At 37.4% G+C, this 23,771-nt stretch overlaps 2 protein-coding genes across 15 annotated transcripts in view; both read left to right on the top strand.

The window, feature by feature from the left end:
* Positions 1-23,771, top strand: part of LOC724292 (disks large 1 tumor suppressor protein) — a 457,694-nt gene that overhangs the window by 361,152 nt on the left and 72,771 nt on the right. For 13 of the 14 annotated variants that reach the window (XM_026444421.1, XM_026444422.1, XM_026444416.1 and 10 more), the window contains 4 exons: positions 15,921-16,196; positions 17,875-18,087; positions 21,035-21,197; positions 23,598-23,733. In XM_026444421.1, coding sequence (XP_026300206.1) covers positions 15,921-16,196; positions 17,875-18,087; positions 21,035-21,197; positions 23,598-23,733 — 788 coding nt within the window. The remainder of the gene's footprint in view (positions 1-15,920; positions 16,197-17,874; positions 18,088-21,034; positions 21,198-23,597; positions 23,734-23,771) is intronic. The other variant, XM_026444412.1, reaches the window with a different exon arrangement.
* LOC113219160 lies at positions 11,609-13,983 on the top strand. Its single transcript, XM_026444427.1, has 2 exons — positions 11,609-12,693; positions 13,874-13,983. Exons 1-2 carry the CDS (start codon positions 12,298-12,300, stop codon positions 13,964-13,966), a joined length of 489 nt encoding a protein of 162 aa, XP_026300212.1. The 5' UTR covers positions 11,609-12,297; the 3' UTR covers positions 13,967-13,983.

Genomic DNA, 23,771 nt, shown 5'->3' with positions numbered 1-23,771 from the left:
GGGAAGCTCTACATTAACCGGAATGAGAAACGGTTATCGCCTCGTTCGCTTGGAAAACCGGCGAAATTGCCAACGAGATAAGACAAGCACCACGGTATTAACCGTGGAATACCATGATGGAACTGTAAATTTATTCCACGTAGGTTGTAGCCCACGTCAGCAGAGCTAAAGATTTCCAGAAGAATTCGAATTCTCTTATTATCCCGATCACGTCCGCCTGCTTTTCTTTTGAATTTCTCCCTTCCCGATCGCCCTTTATATCCCCCTTCTCGCTCGAGAAGGGGTTGTCAAATCTCGCTTCCACCTTCTTTTCTCGCCCGTAAAGGTCTCCATCCCCTGATACCGGTTTCATTGGATCACATAGGGGAAACAAGGGATGGAGAAGATCGAACGAAATATTTCGCGTCGCTGTAAAATTATATATATAGGAAATATTTATTTGACGAGTGGAAAATGGCAAGTGTTTTGTCTGATTTATAAAATAAAAATTCTTGATCTTTTTTTTTTAATGAGAATTCAGAGAAATTTTCACGATATTCGAGGATGAAGTTTATCGTTGAAGAAAGAAATTGAAATTGTAATCCATTCTACGAATCCAGATTATTAATAATTTACGACACAAGTTGCAATATACCGTGGATTAATTTCTGAACGGGTTTCTCAGGGAATCGTATGTGCTTCTGATGGCTTTTGATTAGTGACTTGGTAATTATGCTCAAGTTCATTTACTACATTTACCTTTGGGTCTGGAATTAACTGGTTAAATGTTCATGTGCTCGGGTGAAAGATAGAGACCATAAGATTGGAAAGTATGTGTCTTCGTTTTATTTTTAATTATACTTTCAAGAATAATTGATCTTATCCGAGTAAAAATTTTTAGATACGGAAGAATTTCTTCGACGTGGTGATAAGAGGTCTAATTGGGAAATTTCTTCTATACGAATGAATTAAGAGAAGAAGATGGATTTTAATCAAGCTCGTATCGTAAATTAACATTGTATATAAAGAGAGATTTTCACGTAAGGTTTCGCTCACCATGGAATTTAATACCGACGTTATAATGTTTAGGATGCTTTTACATGGCAGGAATTTCATATTACGTTCACACGACGTGTAACATTGTAATTAATTTTCCTCCCCGTATTTCTCCCGTTGTACAATTTTAATTTACAACGATTTATAATATCATCCGATTGCAAAAGTAGAATTTTCGTTGACAGAACTTCGTTGACACAATGTTTTTACAATAAATAATCTCTGTTTCTTCCCAACTTCCTTGGAATCTTTTGCGAGTTGAAGCGAATAATCGATCGATAATTATAATTTTAAGTAATTAAATTTTTCAAACTCGTCAAACTCTCTATTCCTTCTCCAATTACTTCAAAAATAAAAATTATCCGGATTTACTAGATCCCATTTTATCGGCCATTGCATAAAGTAATATCTTTTGATCCATTACAATTCTATTATCTGACGAATCATCGAAGAGACAAATCGTCGGAATTATACGTAATTAATAAAGCTTATTCAACATCTGAATTGACAATAATTGAAATTAAAATATTCACGAGAATAATAATCGATCTGATAAATCGTAGTTAGCTTTGCACAATTGCGTTAAAGTTAATATGATTATTCCGAAACTAGCTTTATGGATCCCATTCAAAACTCGCCATCATAATTTCGTTCCATTCCTCATCCAGCATTTACATGTGTAATGCTGAAACCTCGAGCCACTGGGGAAAAAAGTACATCTGCAACGTATAATCAAGCTTTCGATAAAGTTGGTGCTATTAATTAGCAGGGGGTTGTTGGAGAGTATGCAAATCGAATAATAACCGTGTTGAAAATTATAATATAAACTTGCAATATTCCTTTTTCTTTTTTTTTTTCTCAATTTCATCCGAATGCAACACGTAACACCGAACGTTATCACGATACTCCGATTTTCTTCTCGTTTTTTTCCACTTCCTCCTTTTCCCTTTTTCTCTTTCTCCCAATGTAAAAATGCGTTTGTACGCGAGCTTCGGTATAATTTTACCCCCTTTCAAAAGCATCAAAGCCAGGCCACGATTCGTCCGCTTTCATTTTTCGCCTTGCTTTTTCCACGCAGTTGCTTGGGTTATCACGTAACAGGCCACTGTAAAGAAACACTGAAACGCTGTTAATGAATATTTATATCATTATCGCGATTCGTGTATTCTCGTACAAAGAAATTCTCTCTCCGATTGTATTTTCGTTACCAACCTTTTTTCCATCATCGTAGAAATCTTGGAAAAGTATTTGCTATGAATTCCGAAATATCATTTATCAGAGATATCCAAACGATTCTTCTCGTTTTCATTTTCGTTTGATTACAAATGTAAATGAAAAGAGTATTGGAAATTTTTTTATTTGCGTTTGTTTACATTGGAATTATATTATTGGGTAGATAAATTATTAAAATTGATGAATGATACGATAATTCGTTGAATTAAGAAAATTGTGAAAGCTCGAAACGAATACTGTTTGTCAGATCATCTTCCGTTCTTTCGATCTCTCTCATTTGTTTAAGATTTTAATTTCTCGTCAATGTTTCCTTTTCTTTTTCTTTTTTTTTTTCTTCTTCTTCTTCTTCTGTTTCGCCAGAACAATAAACAGCGAATAAATCTGTCATGAACAACAGCAAGCATTGTGGAAATATTCGTTTTTATGCGGCACAACTCCATTTGGATTAATATTCTTTTCTCTCGCCGGAACCATTTCCCGGTTTTTTTATCCTTTAACGCGCTTTTTTGTTCCCTTTGCCGATGAATTATTTCCGCTTTAGCCCCGTTTTCTCGCGTTTCTTAATTGATCTATGAATAAATTAATCCTGGATTCTCGCGTCTTAATCTTTATTTATGCGGCGAACAATGGGCCGCTCTTGGAAATTTCGTCTAATTTAAATTAATCAAAGCCACCCGAAGCCAACCGAATTCCTCCAACACTTCTCTCCTCGTCTCTTCTCCCTCCAAAGATCCCTATTTATTTTTCTCCCCTTTTTTCTCCCTTCCTCTTTTCCTATGCATTCGTTATTAGACTCCAAAGCTGCATTCGAACATATTTATTTCCCAAATGCGATAGAAGCTATTTTCTGAAATCATATATTTATTTTATAATTAAACTTTGTACACTCCTGCCAATCGAAGAATAATTCAAATAAGATTCATTCGATAATAGAAACTGCTATAAATTATCGTACCATAATTTTTTTCTTTAATTTTTAAATATTTATATATAAAAAAAAAGGAGAACTTTTCTTTATTATTACTTTTATTAAGAAAAAATAATTCAAATAAGATTCATTTGATAATAGAAACTGCTATAAATTATCGTACCATAATTTTTTTCTTTAATTTTTAAATATTTATACATAAAAAAAAAAGGAGAACTTTTCTTTATTATTACTTTTATTAATAATAAATGAACGGACCAACGACAGTTTCTTCCAAGGGGCCAAGTTGAAACACACTTGTTGAGAATGTTGAGAATGAACTTTATTCAGAATTTACGCGGGCGAAATGATTTGCAGAGAATTAATTCCACTCCGGTATTAATTACAACTGACTCCGCGCAGGAGTCTGCTTTGGAAAACGGTTGGAAATCGCGTTTATTATAACGCTAGATTTGCCGATTATATACGATGCTCGCTACAGGTCTACAGGTGCGTTTAATTTGCGAAACTCGGGGAGATTTAGCATTGGGTGGGCGGTGGACGCGACGTTACGCGGCTCGTAAATATCAATGATAGCCGAAGCACGCGTGAAACGACGAAATCCCGTCCGACAGGATTGGAGGGATGCGTGAATAAAGTGAATCGATCGTGGTCGACCGGATTTCCGTCCCCCCGAAAAAACAGTACACGACGAAGCCGACCATAGCAAATATATCCATGATATTTTCGAGTTTTTTGACAACGTTTGTCAGTGTTTCGTGTTTTAATCCAAACTGCTTGTAACTGGAAAGAATAGATCCTTTTTTTTTTTTTTTTTTTAGAATAAAGAAAAATATTATTTGTTGTAGATATTAATAAACGTTTGATTGGATAAATTTTCTATTTTATCGTACTGTAAACAAAGGATAGTTATTTTCGTTGTATTTTTATTGGAATCAAATTTAAAAATTTGCTTTAAAAATAGAGGTAACTTGTTGGTTCAATAACTATTAATTATCGCGTGAAAATATAAAAGTATCTTCTTTCTAGTATCTTTCTAAAGGAAGACTTTAATTTTTATAATCTTGTTACAATTTCTTTTTTTTTTAAAGATGGAAATAAAATAGGGGATTAAAGGGATGGGAATTGACAAGCTCGTGTCAACGTGTCTCATCCAATTTTTTTTTAATCTAGTTCGAGTCCAGGGTCGCGGTTTCCCGCGATGGAAAATTGGATTGTACGAGCACTAACACGATTAAGAATTAATTGATCGTTAAAACTCGTCGGTTGAGGAGAGACCCGTGTGTTACCGTGCAACCGGTTGATGAACACGGATGCTGGCGAGCCGCCAAATCGTGGCTTCGATTCAAATTTGTAATATAATTCTAAATCCTGTTCATCGTAAGACAATGTTCCGCATATGTCGATCGTGCATATGAATTATCCATCTGCAAAATTAAAAAAAACTATCGAATGTATCGTCTTTAAGGCCATCCACGTGGAAGATCGTGAGAAGAGAACGTGATTTTTCATTTCGCTCTGAAAATATTACGTACGCTATCCTTAATTTATATAAATATTATAACACGAGATTTGCATCAGAGTTGTCGTTCTATTTTAAGTAATCCTCTGCGTCTTTTTTTAGCTCGTATAGTTCCCTTCCTCCTCCTCTCTTCTTCTGGCAATTACAAAAGATCACAAATATGTGTATTGTAAGTATAAATAAAGAATAGAGAAGGAGAAATTTTCACGATAAAAGAATTATACCATCCTTTTTTTGTATTCGTTATAAAAATATCGAGCTTTATAATAAATGCAAAAATTGTTTGAAAATAAAGCTAATGATATTTTCATGGAGATGAAAAGATCAAAAGTATATATATATATAATATGTATATTTCGCAATAATGGAAAGCACAAAGAATCGTGATTCCCATATCATTTGTAATATGTATTTTCCATTCTCGGAATGCTCTTAATTAAATGTGAAATTGAATTCGCTTCGAAAAACGAAGGAAGATCGAGATAATATAAATATGGCTACACGCACAGAGCGTTGACGATAAACGAGCTATTTAATTTCGACGCGGTTAACCGCGTCGAAAAACCGCGTTTAAGGTAAATATCGATTTAATAGAATTCACAGTGGGACAGTTAATAACAATCCTCCTCCATTTTTCTCGTTTCATTTTGTAACGTTTAACATATTTATACAATTCGTATATATATATACTTTTGATAAGAATTCCTCCAATTTCATGCTTTATCCCGGAATTTTCTTTAATATTCATTGCGTTAAAAAAAAAAAATATACAATCTCGCAAAAGAATTTATTAAATAACGTAACAGCGAATAGAAAGAAATTACTTCGATCGTTCTTTTTTTTCTTTTTTTTTTTTTTTAGCTGAAAATTTACATTTCAAATATACATTATAAATATTCATAACGTAAATATTCATAATGTAGCATTTAACATAACTATTGTTATCCATCGATCTTTTCGATTTCTCGCTGCTCGTTTCAAATTCTTTTGAATATCGTTTCGACAATCTTTATATTGGACAGAGACAATTATATTTTGTACATCGTTAGCAGTTATATTATATATGTATTATAAATAGCAATATCCATATTTATGCAATTATGCAAAATATTCTATATTCGAAATATATTCGAGAAACTCCTATTTTAAACGCGTGCGTAAAAATTCTTTTTTTTTTTTTTTTTTTTTTCAAAATCTGCAATCCAATTATAACTAAATATAGAGATACAACTTGCAACTTATTCATAATAATCTTTACCTTACCATCACGCGCGTTTACATAAAATTCTCATAAAATAATTAATCATCTATCCTATACACTTATCCTTATACACGAACCGATAAAATTATTATTTCTTTGGTAAAAGAAAAAAAATTTGTTGCATTATTCTGCAACAAAAACTACTCGCCAAGTTAGCTCGCTCGTAACTTTGTTCCGAAACTCTTTAAATATTCACGATACTTCTCTCGAAAACGTGGACATAAAAATGCCCACGCGCTCACAAAGGAAATTATTAAAGCATTTACGGAAACCTGGGTCGTTAAAGGTAAAAATTTTAACGGCCTCTTCCCTCGTTTCTAAATGTTTGTTATCTCGCCCGTTCTCCGCAAATCCCGCGCATTTCTCTCGAATTTTTCGCGAAATATCCGCGGCGGATAGGACGAAGGGGAGGAAATTCGCGTTGATGATTCAAAAGATCTCTCTCTCTTTCTCGAAATGGCCATTAGGATATTAATGCGGGTTTGCCAGCCCATAGTTCTGTCCCGGCGATGGTACGAACACGCCGTGTGCCAAGCCGCGTGTAAAACTTTTTGCAAAACGCTCTGATGCCCGGCTATCCGAGACGCATCAGTCTGATTGCAACGCCCTGCGTGCCAAGTCTCTAATAATCGCACAGATTTTATATCATTCTAATTTTAATTATTCCCTCCGCACAGGCGCCACTCAGACAATCACGAATTTCATTGTACGAAGAAATAATAAGAGATTCGTGATATAAGAAATTCTTCAATCGAGTGGATGGAGTGAAAAACGACAAGATATATACATTTCTCGATGCAACGAAATAATTGTTGAATAATTTGGTTTCTTTAATGATTTATCAATGTTATGCGGATACTTTTGCCAATTTTGCGCCTCTAATTTCGCCAATATGTACCGATTTCCACGTTATTTGTGGTCTTTGGATCAAATTCCATTGCTCTAAGATAAGGTTTTCATTGTTACGAATAATAGAATATTGGATTAGGATATTCGGATAATGGAATCTAGCCATCCATATATATAAATCCATTTGTACGATACCGTTAAATCCCAGTAAAAACTTGGCGTCCAAGCTATCTTTATTTTCCCACGATCTCTTCGGTGTAAACTTTTACCGTGCAACAATTAGGAAGCTTCGTGGTGGTTCCATTAAAAAAAGGCGAGAAAGGAACGTGGAGTGGCTACGATTTTTCTAAGGTATTAAGTTGCAATTAGCCGTGGTGTTCTTCTGGCGCTGGATAAACGATAGGGGCTTCCTCCGTTTAAAGTAAGAATGGAGCAAAGGGGGAGGGGAAAGGATGGTACGTGCAGGATTATTCGGAATTTGTGAAGTCCAGCAATTGGAGTTACTCCAATTTTACTAATGCGTTAGTTCTGGTGGAGGAGTAGCCATTGACTTGGCAGTTTCGCGTTTCGAGAATTGCACTTGGACTTCGTTTGCCTCTCTCACCTTGGCTGTCTGTCAGAGGATCCGTTCAAAACTCGACAACTTTTCCGCTTATATACCGTCGCCGAGAAAGATCCTCTCCCGCGAATCTATCTGGCACTTTGCCGGACATTTCGCGAACATTTTCGTGCTCGACCTTTCGCCGCTATTAATGGACCGAAATCGCTCTTCCAAAATGGGAAAATGAACAACTTTTCAGAAGTTTCGAAACGATCGCTCAACCGATTTTGAATTTTCTCCTAATTTTCTTTCTCGAATACCGAGATCTTGAATCGATTGTGAAAATTAATTCAAATTAATTAAGATTTTCCTTTACATCGTTTGCAAGACTGTTGTATCATAGAAACAAAATCAAAATCAGCTCGAATCGTTTATTTTTAACTCGATTGATAGTTTACAAAATGATTTTCAACGACTCGAGATCCGTTGATCTGTTTAATCTGAATCTGTTTTAACAAACAATATTCTAAAAACGATAAATTGATGATTAATGTCTCCTTTTTTTTACATATTCGATCGATTGTTACAAAGATATTCGATATCCTGCGTATATATAAAATAGATAGATTCTTTAATCACACATTGGATTACGAAATCCGTTATAAACATCCCTTCGATAAATATAATTCGAAATAACTTTTCAACTTTAACAACATATTCTTCCAATTCTTAATTACACGCGCGATACGTTTGAATAAAGGGAAGAATTTGAATGGGCCGCGCCAAAACAATGACACGCTCTGGTATATCGTTTCCGGTCGTCCACGGGGAATAAATACAACGCAGGTTCGTATTTCGATTCGCGGGCGTGCCCTTTTCTCGGAAAATTGAAAACCGTCCAAGTCGTAAAGAAAAAAAAAAGAAAAGAAAACGCGAAGAATTATTTCACTTCGTGGAATATAAAAAAAGAAAGGGAGAGGGAGGGAGGGAAAAATGGATTCGCGCGACAAACGTTTGTTCGACGAATGGGAAACAAAGCAATTCGCGTTCTCGCATTAATGGCGCGATCGTCACGGCCGATTATACTCGTAATCCATACGAGTAGCACGTCTATTATATTCGAGGAATTACACGCGAGAACCATTTGATCTCCTCGGGGCGTGTCAAGTGCAGGGGGCGATTGCAAAGCGCCCGATCGCTTCCACGGATCATCGCGGCGGATGTTTAATATCGATGCGACGAGCGTCGTTGTTGCATGAGCGTCATGCTGCACGTGACCACCGCGTTTCTAAACACAAACGTTTCCATCAGAGAAGGAGGAAACCCCTAGTATTCTTCATTCAAAGATACCACTACTAGATTTCCATTTCGCGCACGGAACGAGTTGGCTCCAAGCCACTTTCTCCCCCTCCCATCCTTTCTCTCGATTCATCCATCCATTCGGATGGAAGAGGAGCAAGTGTGAATTAACAGCGTCTCCTCGTTCCGATAATTCGATCAAGAAATTTTCGTTCGACGTCTCGGCAAAACAAAAAATGTATCGTCTCTGAAACGAAAGGGAACGGAATTAATGCAAGATTGAAATGGATTTATTTTTAAATGAGCGTTCTCGTTTCGTTCCCCGAGTTCTGGGACACCGAATGTCCATGCAATTAGCAGAGAAATCCTGCGTTCGAATTATTTTATATTAAAATCGTGACGAATGAACGAAAATCTTTATTATCTTTATCGCATCGCGTTCCGCGTGTTGTTGATCCGTGCAACACAAAATCTCGCAAGGGAACGATAGAAATTATGGAAAAGTGAGTTTTTAAAATAGGGATAGATCGGTCTATCGTTTTTTTGACTATCGTTCGCGGTGTATGAAATGTCCGCGGCTCTTTGAGCTCTTTTACGCTGTTCTGCCGGGAATATAAAGAGGAAACGAGTCCTTTCGAGTTTTAATTTCGTAAGACAAAAGGTGGCTGCGTGTTTCGCGCCGCGGCTCGAGTTACTTCTCGCGTTAATTCCGCTTAACACGGACTCGGTTTCTCGCCTTTTCCACGCACCTTACGCGCTCGCGCTTGCTTACGTTACTTAGGATGTAATATATATCCCCGCCAACCTCCTCCTCCTCCTCCTCCTCCCCCGCCCCCGCTCCCCTCGAGGAGGAAGTATTAAGTTTAAAAGCAAATTTCTCGTCGCTTGAATTTATTCCGACGCGTGAAATTAATATTCCAGCGAGTTCTGCGTTTCATCGTGATGTATCCATTGTGGACAACGGAGAAAATTATTAATTCACGCGTTATTCGTAGAGTTTTGCTGAGATTCTATCTTGGAATCTTCATCAATGTTAAAATTTTTCCAAGATCGTAAAAAAAGAAAGAAAGATTATTATTATTCGTTCAAATCGAATCTCGATCTCCTCGACTTAACTTCTTAATTCTCTTATTTTCCTAAAAGATTTAAAAAGTAATTAAAAAAGAAGAAGAAGAAGAAGAAGAAGAAAGAAAAATCTTCTCTCGAAAAAAGAGAAAAGTCGAAGAGAGTTTTAATTTTACGATTAATTTTGAGAAGTGTATTATTCGGAGAGGTATTAAAAGATTTCGGAGGCTGCACGAGTCGAGCGGGTCGATGGTCTTTAGCTCGTCATCCCGCCCTTAATAACGCGGCTGCCAGCCTGCTGCAACCCCTTTTTTAGGTGAATCTGCTATTTATGGCGTCGAGGGCCGTGGGCCAGAGGCATTCCTGTCGGATACACCCGGTAATTTCATTCGTCGTTAAACCTTGCTCCCCGCGTTGAACCACACTCTCGCAGAATTCTCCACGCTGTGTCTATAAACTTTTCGGGGACTTGGGGTACGGGCGGGACAGGAATTCCACCTAGTTTCACGAAAATTTTATTATTCGCCAAGATGGCAGCCATTGGGAAGGGGGAGGAGGGTTAATTAAACAGGTTTAAGCAGGTTTAAACAGGTTTAACTATCCGTTGGAATTTTGCGACAAGTTCGATGATCGCAACGTTGGGCAACGATTGTGATAATTATATCCCAATGATGAAATTAATATTTTTAGTACACTAACTAGTTTAGAGCTACGTTAACGAATTACGAAACACGTAAAATTAAGAAATTTTTTCGAGTATTCTGGAAAATTTAAAAATGGAATTAATTCGATCTTTTTGTACGATGTGAATGATCGAATAAAAAAGAAATCAATGGAAATCTCGTATAACGGAAATCACACTTCGAATTTCTCATATTCGATTCGTTAAATTTCGTTTCATTGACGTTTAACTGTTAATATAACGAGCACACAGAATCTTTACGTAATATATAACAGAAAAACGTTCGTTCTATTGAATGAAACTTTTTTTATTCTTCTGAAAAAAAAGAAAAGAATCAACAACGATGATAATTCATCATCTATTTAAAAAAAGATTCCGCGAAACAGAATGGCAAAATTTCCTCGAAAATATAAACCCTTGCGACAATAATTATTTACAATCGAAATCCTCTACGAAATTTATTTTAATTAATCTTTAGAAGAAAATTTCATTCACGTATTTCGCACGCCGTTCCTTTGAAAATACAATCGTCGTAAATTATCGATAATTACTTTCAAGGTTGCTCGAAATTCGAACGAAAATTATTTTAATATCGAAAGGAAATTTCAATTTCGATGGAGATACGCTTTTACGCTCGTTTGGAAACGTATAAATCGGCTCACACCTATTCGCGCAATGGCCGATAATTATTTTCAAGGTCGGCGTGGCCCGAAAACCACGAGCATTTGCCACGAAATGCGGCTATCTTTACCCGTGTTCCATCGAGGCGTTGCGTTCCGACAAAGGCCAACGAATATAGCCGTGGATTCGGTGCCGCGATGTTAATTCGAAACACGAACGGCACACGATCCGGCCCGAGTCGAGTTTCTCGAGCCAAGATTCCGGGGCCACCGTGTCTATCGTCGTGATCCACGTGGAGGAGATCCACCCCCAGAAGTCCAAACTTCCGCGAATTCTGTCTAACCGAATTATATCCGGCGTTCCTCCATTAATCCGTCCCCTGCGCGATCATCGAAATCGGATCGCTTTAACGTTTTCGTTTAATCCTTCCTATATTTTCGGATCGTCCCTCTGCGTTACAGTTAATAAATTGATCCTTGTTGCACGAAACAATAACAATCTCATCGATTCGAGGTATTGTATTCTGATAATAAGATATTTAAAAATTCGTGGAATAAAAAAGAATCGCGTCTTAAATTGTTTTAAGTTATTTCGCGAAATATATAACGTTTTTACTTTGGATCTAAAGTTTTATCTTTTTCTTTAAATCTTTAGACTCGTGTGAATACTCGTTTCTTTTTAAAAAATGGAACTCACCGAACAAATCACCATACTTAAAACAACTTCCTTAGCGCACAATTCCCGATCTCTATTTTTATCTCTACTCAACTTAGTCTTAAAATACTCGATCATTCTCCGGGAAAAAAAGCCGGAACCCATAATCCAGAACATGTACATATCGGAAATACAACATCTCGAGATCGAATATCGAATCAGACACTCGATCGTCAAAAATCGAAGAAATTTCTTATCTTATTTCTTTGTTATTCCATCTAAAAATATCCATCGTTCAAAATTTTAATAACTCATCGAAACATGCCGATAAAATCTCCGATTGTAAATCAACGATATCCACAAGCCGAACAATTTCCAAAGATCAGAAAGCTTCGAGGTTCCTTAAAGGAGGAACCGGAAAGAGGACCGGATCGAAGCAAAATTTTCTTCGACCCTCGATTTTCCCAACTCCCCTCCCCACGATTCCGATCTCTGAGTGACCACGGATCGCTCGTTTCATCGAATCCGTCTCCCGCGCGCGTGCCGTCGGGTATATTTTCACAGTCGGTTGGAAATAGCCGGCCACCGGTCTAATATTATAATAGCGATGACTGGCGTGGCTCTCGGGCGAGCGAGCGCGAGCGAGCGGGCGAGCGCAGTCGAGAGTCGGTGCCGAGACGGTGGACGGTTTCGTTGCGTGTGTGACGCGTGTCCGCAGGAACGAGAACGGGACCGGATAACGTTACTTCTCGCACGCCGTCACCGGAACTCGTCGCAGTTTCGCGTTTCCCGGCCTTCGAGGAAGAGGAAGGCTTGGCCGCGAGAAATCGCTCCCGCCGATTCCAGTCGCGATCGTAGCTGCTCGCCGGCCAGACCCGCCTCGATCGATCGCGCGCCGTGTGAAATCACGTGGACCCTCGTGATCCGCTTCATCGCGCCTCTTCCAAAGTTCGCGCCAAAGTCGTTGAGTGGCTACTTGTTCGATGCACAGTTGTTGGCCGTGGTACATAAGCTGGACTTTTCAAGATTCCATTTGTTCGATTGAGTTGTTGTTGATTGATCGTTGGTTGAGATGAATCTTCCTTTTCTTTTTTATTTGGAACAATAGTATTTGATCGGTTTGTAAATATCGAAGCGAAATTAATGGAGGACCGTGTCCCGAGAACGACTACGACTTAAATCGATATTTTGATTTTACAATAACGATCCATATATATTTCCATTGTGTTGGCCATAATATTTCTGTATTTTTTTATTTCGCTTAAATTTTAATATCGTATATCCTTGTATAAAGATAATCGAGAAAGTTGTATCCTTTTATAATTGGAAAAATATATATAGAATCAATTGAAAATACCATCGTTGAGAATGGGAACTCGTCTCTTCGTCTTGAAATTATTGTACCTGTAACTTATTATACATTCGTATAGAATTATAAAAATAGAGAAAAGGAAAAAAAAAAAGAAGAAGAAAAAGAAGAATCGCTCGAAATTATTAATAACATTCATAAGAACGAAAACTGAAAGAGTAAAGAATAGCTATTTCAAAAAGACACTAAAAAGTCTTGATTACTTAATAAATCTTGCATACGTGCCTTTTTAATTATCTTCTGTTTCCAAAACAAAACAAAAGTCTTAATATTAAGAAATCCCCGGTTAATGAAAAATTTCATTATATTCTCAGTTGTTATTATTATTATTTTAAACTTCGATACCGTAATAACATATTTCGAAAACAAATTTTCGTATAACCAGGCCGAAAAATATTCCGATCACGGAATATCGCGGCACGTTTAAGGTAACTGGGAGGATTTATGCAAACCGTCAACACCGTATTAATCTCCGCTTCCAACATGAATTTTCCACGGTATTACGCAACGCCCCGATACTGATTATTACTTGATAATACGTTGCTGCCGTGCCGCCGCCGCCGCCGTCGTAAATAATCCGCGTGATTTATGCATTATTTTCCCCTGGCCAGGAACAGCGCCCGACCATTTTTTTTCTCTCCGAGAGAGAGAGAGGCCCCGAGTGAAACACGCGCCTCTCCCTTCCCCCTGAATATATAAGCCTCTCCGATGACTGTGAATGAAATTTTCGTTCGCGTTAAAGCGCGATAAAAATACAACGTTGCGATACAAACGATATCTGGTATCTGATATATATATATCTGATATATACGAGGTTCGAGCGGATTCGAGTGAATGTGGACAAAAAGTTGTATCGATGATTTATAAACTTTGGGACTTGGTTTTTCTTGGTTTAGTGGTGTTTTAAAAAATACAATGTTCCCAATCACGATGCTGGATCGACGCGCACGATGACGACCACCATGGTGAACGGATCGTATAAAATGGTAAATCGACAATTCAAAATCCAAGCTTTCTACGTTTAATCTTGTTTATGAAATAAATTGATTGTGAAATAAATGGCACTACATTGAAACAGCGGAAAATGTAGTAAGCCGTTTACTAAGAGTCTTCTTGTGCTCACAGCGTAAATCTTTTAGAGCATCTTCATTAATGCTTCACAAAAATGAACGAGTTTGCAAGATTTTTAAATTTGCCAGATTATTCGCACCAAATATAATAAATATTAACAAAAGATGCACGCACTTGTATCTTCCAATTTCCACAAAGTGAAATAAAAATCCGCAACAATCGCTCGCTTCCATCCAATCTCATCCCAATGAAACGTCACGTTCGTCATTTCACGCGGCAGGTGTTCGACGATATTTCACCATTATCGCGCGTGCACGCATCATCACTAGCGATATCGCCTCGCCTCAGAGGCTCGCCGATCTTCTTCTTCTAACCTCGGATTAATTATGGATGCCATTCACCTCGACGCAGTTGGCTAATCGTCGATTAGCACGGCCGACAGTGGCACGGGTTACCATAATTGCATCGTAACCGTCCACCGTTCGTGCCGCCCGGATCGAACAACTCTGTTACTCCGCCGGTGTAACGAGGACTTCCGGTTAACGAGCCGGCCGCTCCATCTGCCCGTCTGTGCCATAGAATGGTAATTCGGGGACGATTAATTCGCGATTCCGCAGGCAATATGCGGATGATGTACCTCGTACAAATCTATCTTCTCTCGACGTTGGGCACAGTTTGTTGGTAGTGGTTCACGTGACTATCACGTCGGCTAGCTTTGGGCTCGCGATGCACCAACTGCGGCTTGTTAAGGGGACGCTTCGAGGATTCCTTGCTTCGATCGATAATACCGTTCTATCCATCTTCCCCCACTTCTCCCTTGGATCGACTCGCGCTAGAGTCCGCGCACTTTTTATTCTCACCGATCGATAAGTGTTGTCGATAAAGTGTGTGTTTGCGGTTCGGAACACGTGAGCTCGTTAAATGATGAAGGTTACGTATATATTGTTGAGTTGGTTCGAATTTTCGCGATAAATCATTATTGTGATATAATTCGTATTGTTCTTTTTCTTAATCTCGCAAGGATTATCTTTTGTTTTAATTAAAGAAAATTTGATCGCGAGATCTCTCTCTGTTAGTAGAACGATTGCGCGTACTCTCTTTTTCCACGTGGTTGAACGAGAAACTTGATACAGTGGAGTTAAACGGGAAGCGCAGGGAGGAACTGTTAGACGTGCGTTTAGTAGACTTGATCAATCTTGTTCCGTGATAATCTCACAATTACGACAGATTGTGGCATCATTAATCGATATATCCATTCCAATAGCAATAACTACGAACACGTATAACACGCCACAATCGATCTGGATTCGAGACCTAATCTACTCCTGCGCGGGTCTCAAAATCAATTAACTCCTTCGTTCCTAAGGGGAATGTCTTAGTCCCTCGTGTAATTAGAAATTGACCCTCGCTTTCCTTCGCGCGCGCCACGTTCGTTCTCTAACAATTTCTGCATCATTTTTTATCATTTTGAATCTATATCTCGGCTGAAGATATTTACATTACGATTCATTCAGGTTAATAATTTAGATAACGTAGATATAATGCTCGACTGATATAATCCTTGATATCACGTTACATTTCTTTTTTTTTTTTTAATCATCCATTATTATCTGAAAATTAAATCCAAATTGTCCCTCCCCCCTTTTTTTTTACTTTCTCAATCTTTTGAAATTCGTTATAGAATTGCTAATTATTTTAAGCCTCTTCCTTTCATTTAAATTAAACATCCACGGATGATGAGATTCGATGTTTTATCTGATGATTTGAAATGAAAATGATTTGATGAACAGGTCAACGGAGACGATGACTGGGAGTACGAGGAGATCGTGCTCGAAAGGGGTGGCGCCGGGCTTGGTTTCAGCATCGCTGGGGGCACGGACAATCCACACTTCGGCAACGACACTGCTATTTACATCACGAAACTTATACTCGGCGGTGCCGCGTCCGCTGACGGCCGTTTACGCGTCAACGACACGATACTCCAGGTGAACGACGTTTCCGTAGTCGACGTACCGCACGCGGCTGCCGTCGACGCGCTTAAACGGGCGGGGAACACCGTTAAACTAGTGAGTTTTTCTCTTTTCTTTCTTCTTTCTTCATTCTTCCGTTTCCTCTCCAACTTGATCCACTTGATCAATCCGCTCGATCGTTTATGCATAAAGAATTTATTCCAACAGATTTTTTATTCTCTCCGCTCGTCCCATCCCAAGATTTGGATGGAAGGAACTTTTCTTTAAGATTTTTGAAGACAGGTTGCTCGTGGAAAAAAATGCAAAGTGTTTTCGAGAATGTGAAATTTTCTTAAGTTATCATAATAAATTTTAAATTTTCTATCCAATTCCGTAAGAATAATCCGCGTATCTTATAACCAATTGTCTAACTGTCGGATATTTTTATTGAACATATATTCAAAAATGATTTCACGTATGAAAGCGACGTATCATCGGCCATTTAACGGGTAGAAATTCCATGAAATTAAGATTCGTAGGAACGCGTAACGAACTACTTGAAAATTTTATTCTAATTTTATTCTTTTATCACCAACGACATCTCATTGATTGTCCCGTTGGAATCAGATTCCATTTCTCCATTAAATAATGCACTTAAAATCCCATAATTCCACAATCTCAATTACCAATGAAATGAAATTTATATCCATAACACTTCCATCCGTTTTCGCCGTTGTAAAGTTTCCATAGTTTCGAGTTTGGATCATTATCTGTATCTATAATTTTCACGTCTTTTTAAATATTCATTAACAACGAATCGATCGAACAAAGACTCGAAACGTCTCCACCGACAATGGAATCGCGTTTCCAGTAACGGGAAAGAATCCGATTTTTTCGCGTCCAATTATTATCCGACACGCTTAATAAATCGTCGACGATGCAGGTTGTACATCTTGCGGGAAAAGCATCTCGAATCTCTTTGTGAAATAATATCCATTTCCTAAGATCTCATGTTCCAAACGATTGAACGATCCTGAAAAAGAAAGAAAGAACGAGTATAGTGTAATATTTTTATTAAATTAATACGCGAGCATTCGTAGAAATTATTTTTTCAAATTCATCTCTCTCTCTCTTTCTCGTGGCGTCGCACCTGCGTCGTATTAAGCATTTTCGGGTGGCGAAAAAATAGGCACAAGCATAAAAGCGTTTACGGGCCGAGATATTATTATTTCACATCTCGCCCCTCCTTGGTAATATCCTCGAAGCGGCCCTTAAGAGGAGGAGGCTTAAGGTTAAAGTGAAATTTTAACTGCGTTTCGTACACAGGGCCGATTTTAATTAAATTTATGTCGTGCAGCGTCTCGGCCCACCGCTGTAAACGGAGCCCAGCCCCGTGAAAGTGAAATCTTAATTATCCCCGATGCAGCGCCGCTCCATTTAATTTCGAGAAATTTAATGGAGCGGCCGCGTTCTTAACGATTCTCGAACGAGCTCGTTCGATCCCTAAACTCTTAGCGACTCGTCTCGCTTCGATCTCAATCGGTTGTTTTTTTTTTCCTTGTAGAATTTAGAATTTGAGACGAATCTTAGAAATCTGTTTCTTTTATCGTGTTATTCCAATTAATTTCTTGTCCAAATGTCCTCAAGATCGAGTCTTATTAATTTGTTCTTAACGATCGGCGTTCTCTCTTCAAGAGAAAAAAGCGTTTAAAAATAATTTTTCACTTTTAGAAAATTTTTGCTACGTCAATCTGTCTACGTGATGATGTAAGAGGTTATTTCAATTAATTTCCAGTACGTGCGCCGACGGAGACACACGCAGCTGATCGAAATCGAGCTAATTAAGGGTAACAAGGGACTCGGTTTCAGTATCGCCGGTGGTATCGGCAATCAGCATATACCTGGCGACAATGGGATCTACGTAACGAAAATTATGGAGGGCGGTGCCGCACAAGTGGATGGCCGTCTTGTCGTTGGGGACAAATTGGTGGCCGTCAGGAATGCTCTGGTGAGTTTAAAATTATATATGCTTTCTTCCATCTTCCACTCTCTCTCTCTCGTTGCTTCCCGGTAATAATAAAATTATCCTCGAATCCTTCTCTTCCGTGAATTAATAATTAACCATTCCGTGTATTACGTAACTTGAGCTTGAGTTTATTATACGAATTTGTTTTAAAATTTCTTGGAATCGTATTAATTCTTCGTGATAGTATATAATTGTGAAACTGTATTCCAGATTTTTTTCAATAAAAATTATATAAAAGGTAAGATCTTGTGTATAACGGGTGATAAAAATTCATTCGGTTAAAAAATGTAAAATATTCACGAGAGCACTGGTTCGAGATCGATCGTAGTCAGAGTGGCATTTATACCCTTTTATATATCTGATTGATGATCTCACGGTTTCTACAACCATTCTGATCCAGCAAGAGGAACTGTGCTCTTGATTAGAGAATTCTTCATGGAAAATAGGTTTGCCGGGAACAAAGAAGAAATACATTCTTCACCCGAGCGAAGAAACGTAATCGCGTAATTTTTCGTAGCCGGCGCACGATTTATCCAACTTCATCTCCAACTTTATCTTCACTAACGAAATAATAAAATAACCCTCGAGGAGGGGGAGGAAAAAAGTCTTTAAGAAGAGGAAATCCAAAGATATTTCAAAGCTTGATAAATATTCGACATCCTGTCTCGGTTCAAATTCACTTTCGAATAATTCGTATCGAAACGAGTTTTGAAGTAAATGAAATTCAGAAAAATCCTCGATCCATCCTGGTTGTCCACGGAGGAGAGAGAAGGGCCACGTGAAAAATAGATCGGAGTGGTTTTTGATGTGCGACGAGTAATTGATAGGTGTTCCATCAACGATCCACGGCTCGTTGCAACGGTCGCGAGAGAGCCCTCGTTCCCGATTTTTCGCATCGACGAGCTCTCTTTTCTTCGCGGGCTTCAGCCTCTCGAGAGGCTGGCTGGCTGGTCGAAAAAGCTGCGATTAAAGCGGTTAACACCCGGCCTCGTTGAGTCGCGAATCGTGAAAATCGCGGAACCACGGACAATCAATGCGAGCTCTTGGAAATTCTACGTGTCTTTTCGACGAAGAAAATCGCAATTGTGACGATTATTGAACCATTTCGACAGTGAAATCGCTTATTTTCCCAGTCTTGGGTTTATTAGCTGTCATTTTCGCCTCTCGCAAAGTTACGATAAATCGTTTAGAAAAAAGAAGAGGAAAGGAACGACGAGGCCTGTCGCGAATAGATCGAGCTTCTTTCGACCCGTTTCGTGGAACGATTTATTCCAAAGTTTTCGCAGACAGGATGGATCGCAAGTCGATTTAACTTTGCGCGTGATTGCGCATACATTTGAACAAGAAACAGAGGAGAAAGTTCGTCACTTGTTTATCACACGTCCAGTAAACTTCAATATTGTCCTTCTTTTTTTTTCTTTTCTTTTGTATCGTGTATCTTGGTATAATTATCAGTGATTCTATTCTTAGATCGAAAACTTTGTTTTCGCATCCATTTTACGGAGAGAACTATTCTAATTCGAATTTTTAATGGAAATTCGTAGAGCACAGCGGGTTATAAATGGAGAAATTTTCCTTTTGTTTTTTGGGAGGATAAGATCAAAGATCTTAAAGTTTCAGCTCACTCTTCTGAGAATTTTTTTTCTACAATAAGGTGAGAGAGGGTTAAATTCTTCTGGCATTTTAAAATTTTGCTTTGTTTCCCATCATTGAATATTTAAAAAATTGTGAAAGTAATATCTACGTCTTGAAAGAATGTATATATGAAATATTTTCTTATTGAATAGAGAAAATAGCGTTCAACTTTTCGACAGATTCGAATATGAACAAACTTTTTTTTATTGTACAATAAAAAAAAGAAAAACACGCAACAAAAAGTACGGGAATAAAAAGATACGATCGTTTGAAAAATTTATTCTCGTTGTTTGTTTAGCCGCTTGGATATTTATCTTCTAATTTATCGCGAGGTAAAAAAAAAAATCTGCAATCCGATCTACATTAATTCCCTTCCCTGTTATTTTTTACGGAATATCCTATAAACTGGATATTTCATACACAGAATAAAATAAAAATTTTAATCTTTTATCCTTCCCCGTTCGTTCCACGAAACGAGATATCGTCGATGACGTTTTACACTCTTCATCCCTTAATAAGGGTGACGAGTGAAGAATGCACAACTCTCGCGATATTTGTTCGATAATCCATCTCAAATATGTAAAAAGGTAAACGATGATTGACAGGAGAAATTGAATAGAAAATCGATTATCGTTATTGAAATATCTTGATCGATATTCCAGAACGGAACCACTTTTTACGTTTTTCTCCTGGTCGATTTCGTTCTTATTCGTCATTTTCGTCGTGGAAAACTGAAACAGAAGAATTAAACGTTAAAAATGAAACGACGATAAACGATTAATTTATTCACGAGATTTTGTAATTCTCAAAACTCTGAAGAAATATCGTTTTCGATATCCGTTGTGACGCACGAAATCTTTTCTTTTAAAATTTAATCAATTAAAAAAGCCAAAAATTCTCTTTTTTCTTTAGAATAAATTTAACCTTACTCACACCTAACATTTACCTGCAAGAACAACCCTCTAATAACCCTTGATAACCAAATCCATTAATAATTTATCAAGAAACGAAAGTAAAATGAAATGAAATTTCGAATTAAAAAATCGAAAAATTAAAAGATATTTTCCCCTCCTCTTAAATGATCGCAAACGTTTGTGATTGGCCTTAATTTCTCTAAACCCACGTCGGTCATCAAACACGGAAGCCAAAGGAAGAGAGGAAAGCTAGCTTCAAGGCGAGCCCCGATGAAATTAAATTGCATTTCAACGGTATCGAGTTGTGTCGGTAGCGTTGTGTGCAGTGTCGTGGGGCAACTCGAGCGGAGAGTGTAAAAAGAGGATTCCTTTGATTCCAGCAGGGCGACAAGAACCTGGAGAACGTGACGCACGAGGAAGCGGTGGCGACGCTCAAGGCGACCCAGGATCGCGTGGTTCTTCTCGTGGCGAAACCGGAAACCGGAATCGTGCCGCCGCCGCCACCCCCAATAGCCTCGGACAATTCGCTCTCGCCGCAACCACGTAAGCCCTGCAATCCCATTCGAGCATATATTATTCACCACCCGTTAGATTCATAGTCCACGACCCCTCCCCTTATATCGCGCACATTTTCGTCGGATCTTTTCATGGCCCCCGCCTTTCGAATGAATATTTCACGCGAAAGAAACGTTACTTTTGTTCGTGTCCACCGGAAGTGGAGGTTTTCTCTCTCTCTCTCTTTCTATCCACTCGAAGAAATTCTTTTCTTTCGGATACGCTGAACGGATACGTTGCTTTCTCGATCATTTTCCTTAGTTCAGATTGTAACGCGAGAATTTTGGAAAAATTTCCAAAGCGAATCGATCGACTTATTTTTCTTTTTTTTTCTTTTGATTGGAATATATGAACGATTTTTGTATGTTATTTTTAATTTAATTTAAGTTGATCGATTCTTCTCAATTCACTATTTTTTTTTTGTAAAAAACGTTGTAAAAGGTTAATTAAAATAAAGGTAATGATGGATTGAATTAGAAAGATAAAAGAAAGAACTTGTGAAAAGTTAAAATTTTGTTTTGATCGGTTTCGTTTTTATTCTTTAAAAATGTTGGTTTATCGAATTTTCTCGCTTCTATATTTATACATACACATTTTTCTCGAGATAACATAATTTATTTGAGATATTACGCGTGGAAGTATGCTTTTCTAGAAATCGTAAAAAAACGAATTTATCTTATTACACGCGTATCCATACCGCCGCATATGCATTATGACGAAGACAGAAGTGGAATAATGCGCAAATTACGGAAGCTGTGTGAAATTTACAGTATGTAAATGTTCAGTAGCTCGTATGTAAAATCGATTTCGAATATAAAGTAAATAAATTAATATTCTCTGATGATATTAAAATAATATTCCTCGAATATTATAATATTGCGCAGGCTATTTTTTTTCACTTTTCTATTATTATTTTATTCAAAGTTTGTTTATAAACCCTTTGTTACAAAGATAATAAGCAAATATTGAATATAATTTGAATATATAATAACATAAAGCAGATTTTTCATTAAAAAATATGAAAAGTTTCTTTTTTTATTTGTATTTGCACGATGTCTAAACAATTCGTAAGAATTGCTTAAAATATTATGCATAAATTTTAAAATAAGATTTTGTTCCTACATAAATATTCATATTGTATTTAATATTTTACTACAACTTTGTAACAATGGGTTAACAAAATTTTTTATATAAAATATACATTCGCAATTCGGTCGGAAAAATACGAAATATTATTATTAAGCTATAATATTATTGCGATTGGCATTCGTTCTTCCATAATGTATTTTTTACAATTTTTATAATAATTATAAAATTGTAATGATTAACTATTTACACGAAAATAATTAATTTATTAAATAATTCAATACTCTTGCGAGGAACGAAAAGCAACACGTCCGTTCTGCTCCGTGTCCGGAACACGACTCCGTTCAATCGATATATTTTGAATATCAATGACAATGTTTATATTCGCGGTTTATATCGCCATAACATTCCACGCTGTATCTCTAAAACCAATTATAACGTTATATTTATATATTTATAGATACGCGTAATAATTTCCGTGCAATTATTTTTTTATTAATTTTTTGTCCCAAAAGTAAAAGTATTCCCAATCAATAATTATCCAAATGGAAAATTGTCCGGGGTATCCAATACAACTCGATCGATCTCCTCGTTAATAATTTTTCACGTAATCCACTTTCGCAAATTCTCATGGGTCTCACTCGCGAATGATAGACACGTGGATTTTTCTTCCATCCATACTTTTGTCCACATCAACGATCCTCGAGCGTAACTTATTCACGACGCTCGTAAACTTGAGCTCGTAAACTCTCCTACGTTTCACACGAGAGAAATAGCACGAATACGGTCAAAAATTGCACGGAAGCAATACCATATGTTTTTTATCCGAGTTTGTGTTTCGATTACAATTCTATATACGCGTTATCTTTGCTCGGGATTTATATACTGATAACTTTAATTGATGAATTTCCGGTATTAATCTGTTGCGAACGAAAAATATCATTTATCGATATCGATATACGTATATTTTTCGTATAAAAAATTTATATTTATAAAATAGTTGCTTAAATGATTACTGCTGTGTAAAAAAAAAAACGAACGACAAAATAATTCAGATCCGTTTTTAGAAAAATTTAAAAAAATATTTCATGTAGAAGGTAATTATTAAATCGACTCTTTGTCTCGATGAATTTTTTAAAGGGAATCTGCACCGCTGATTAAAAAATAAAAATTCAAATTTACGCTCCCCCTTTCGTCCCCAATTTGTTTCCACGCGTTTAAAAAACTAAATTAATCGAGAAAATCGACCCTCGAAATTACCTATACCCTTCTCCCTTTTTCATTCATTTCTCTCGTGAACAGGAAAACAAAATGGTTCCGTGTCAGCGCTGGAGAACAACTCGACGCTGCCGTATTCACAGGAATCACGTCACGCGTCTTCTCTTGCTCTCCATGGAGCGGCCACGCCACGAGCAGTTTCTCAGGAGGACGTATCACGGTGAGTTCTTTCAAAGTACGCTTTCCTTTCTTTACGGC

Source organism: Apis mellifera, linkage group LG12, assembly GCF_003254395.2.
Source record: "Apis mellifera strain DH4 linkage group LG12, Amel_HAv3.1, whole genome shotgun sequence".
NCBI classification, from domain to species: domain Eukaryota; kingdom Metazoa; phylum Arthropoda; class Insecta; order Hymenoptera; family Apidae; genus Apis; species Apis mellifera.
The sequence above is the reverse complement of the archived record's forward strand: the minus strand, read 5'-3'. Positions and strand labels throughout refer to the sequence as shown.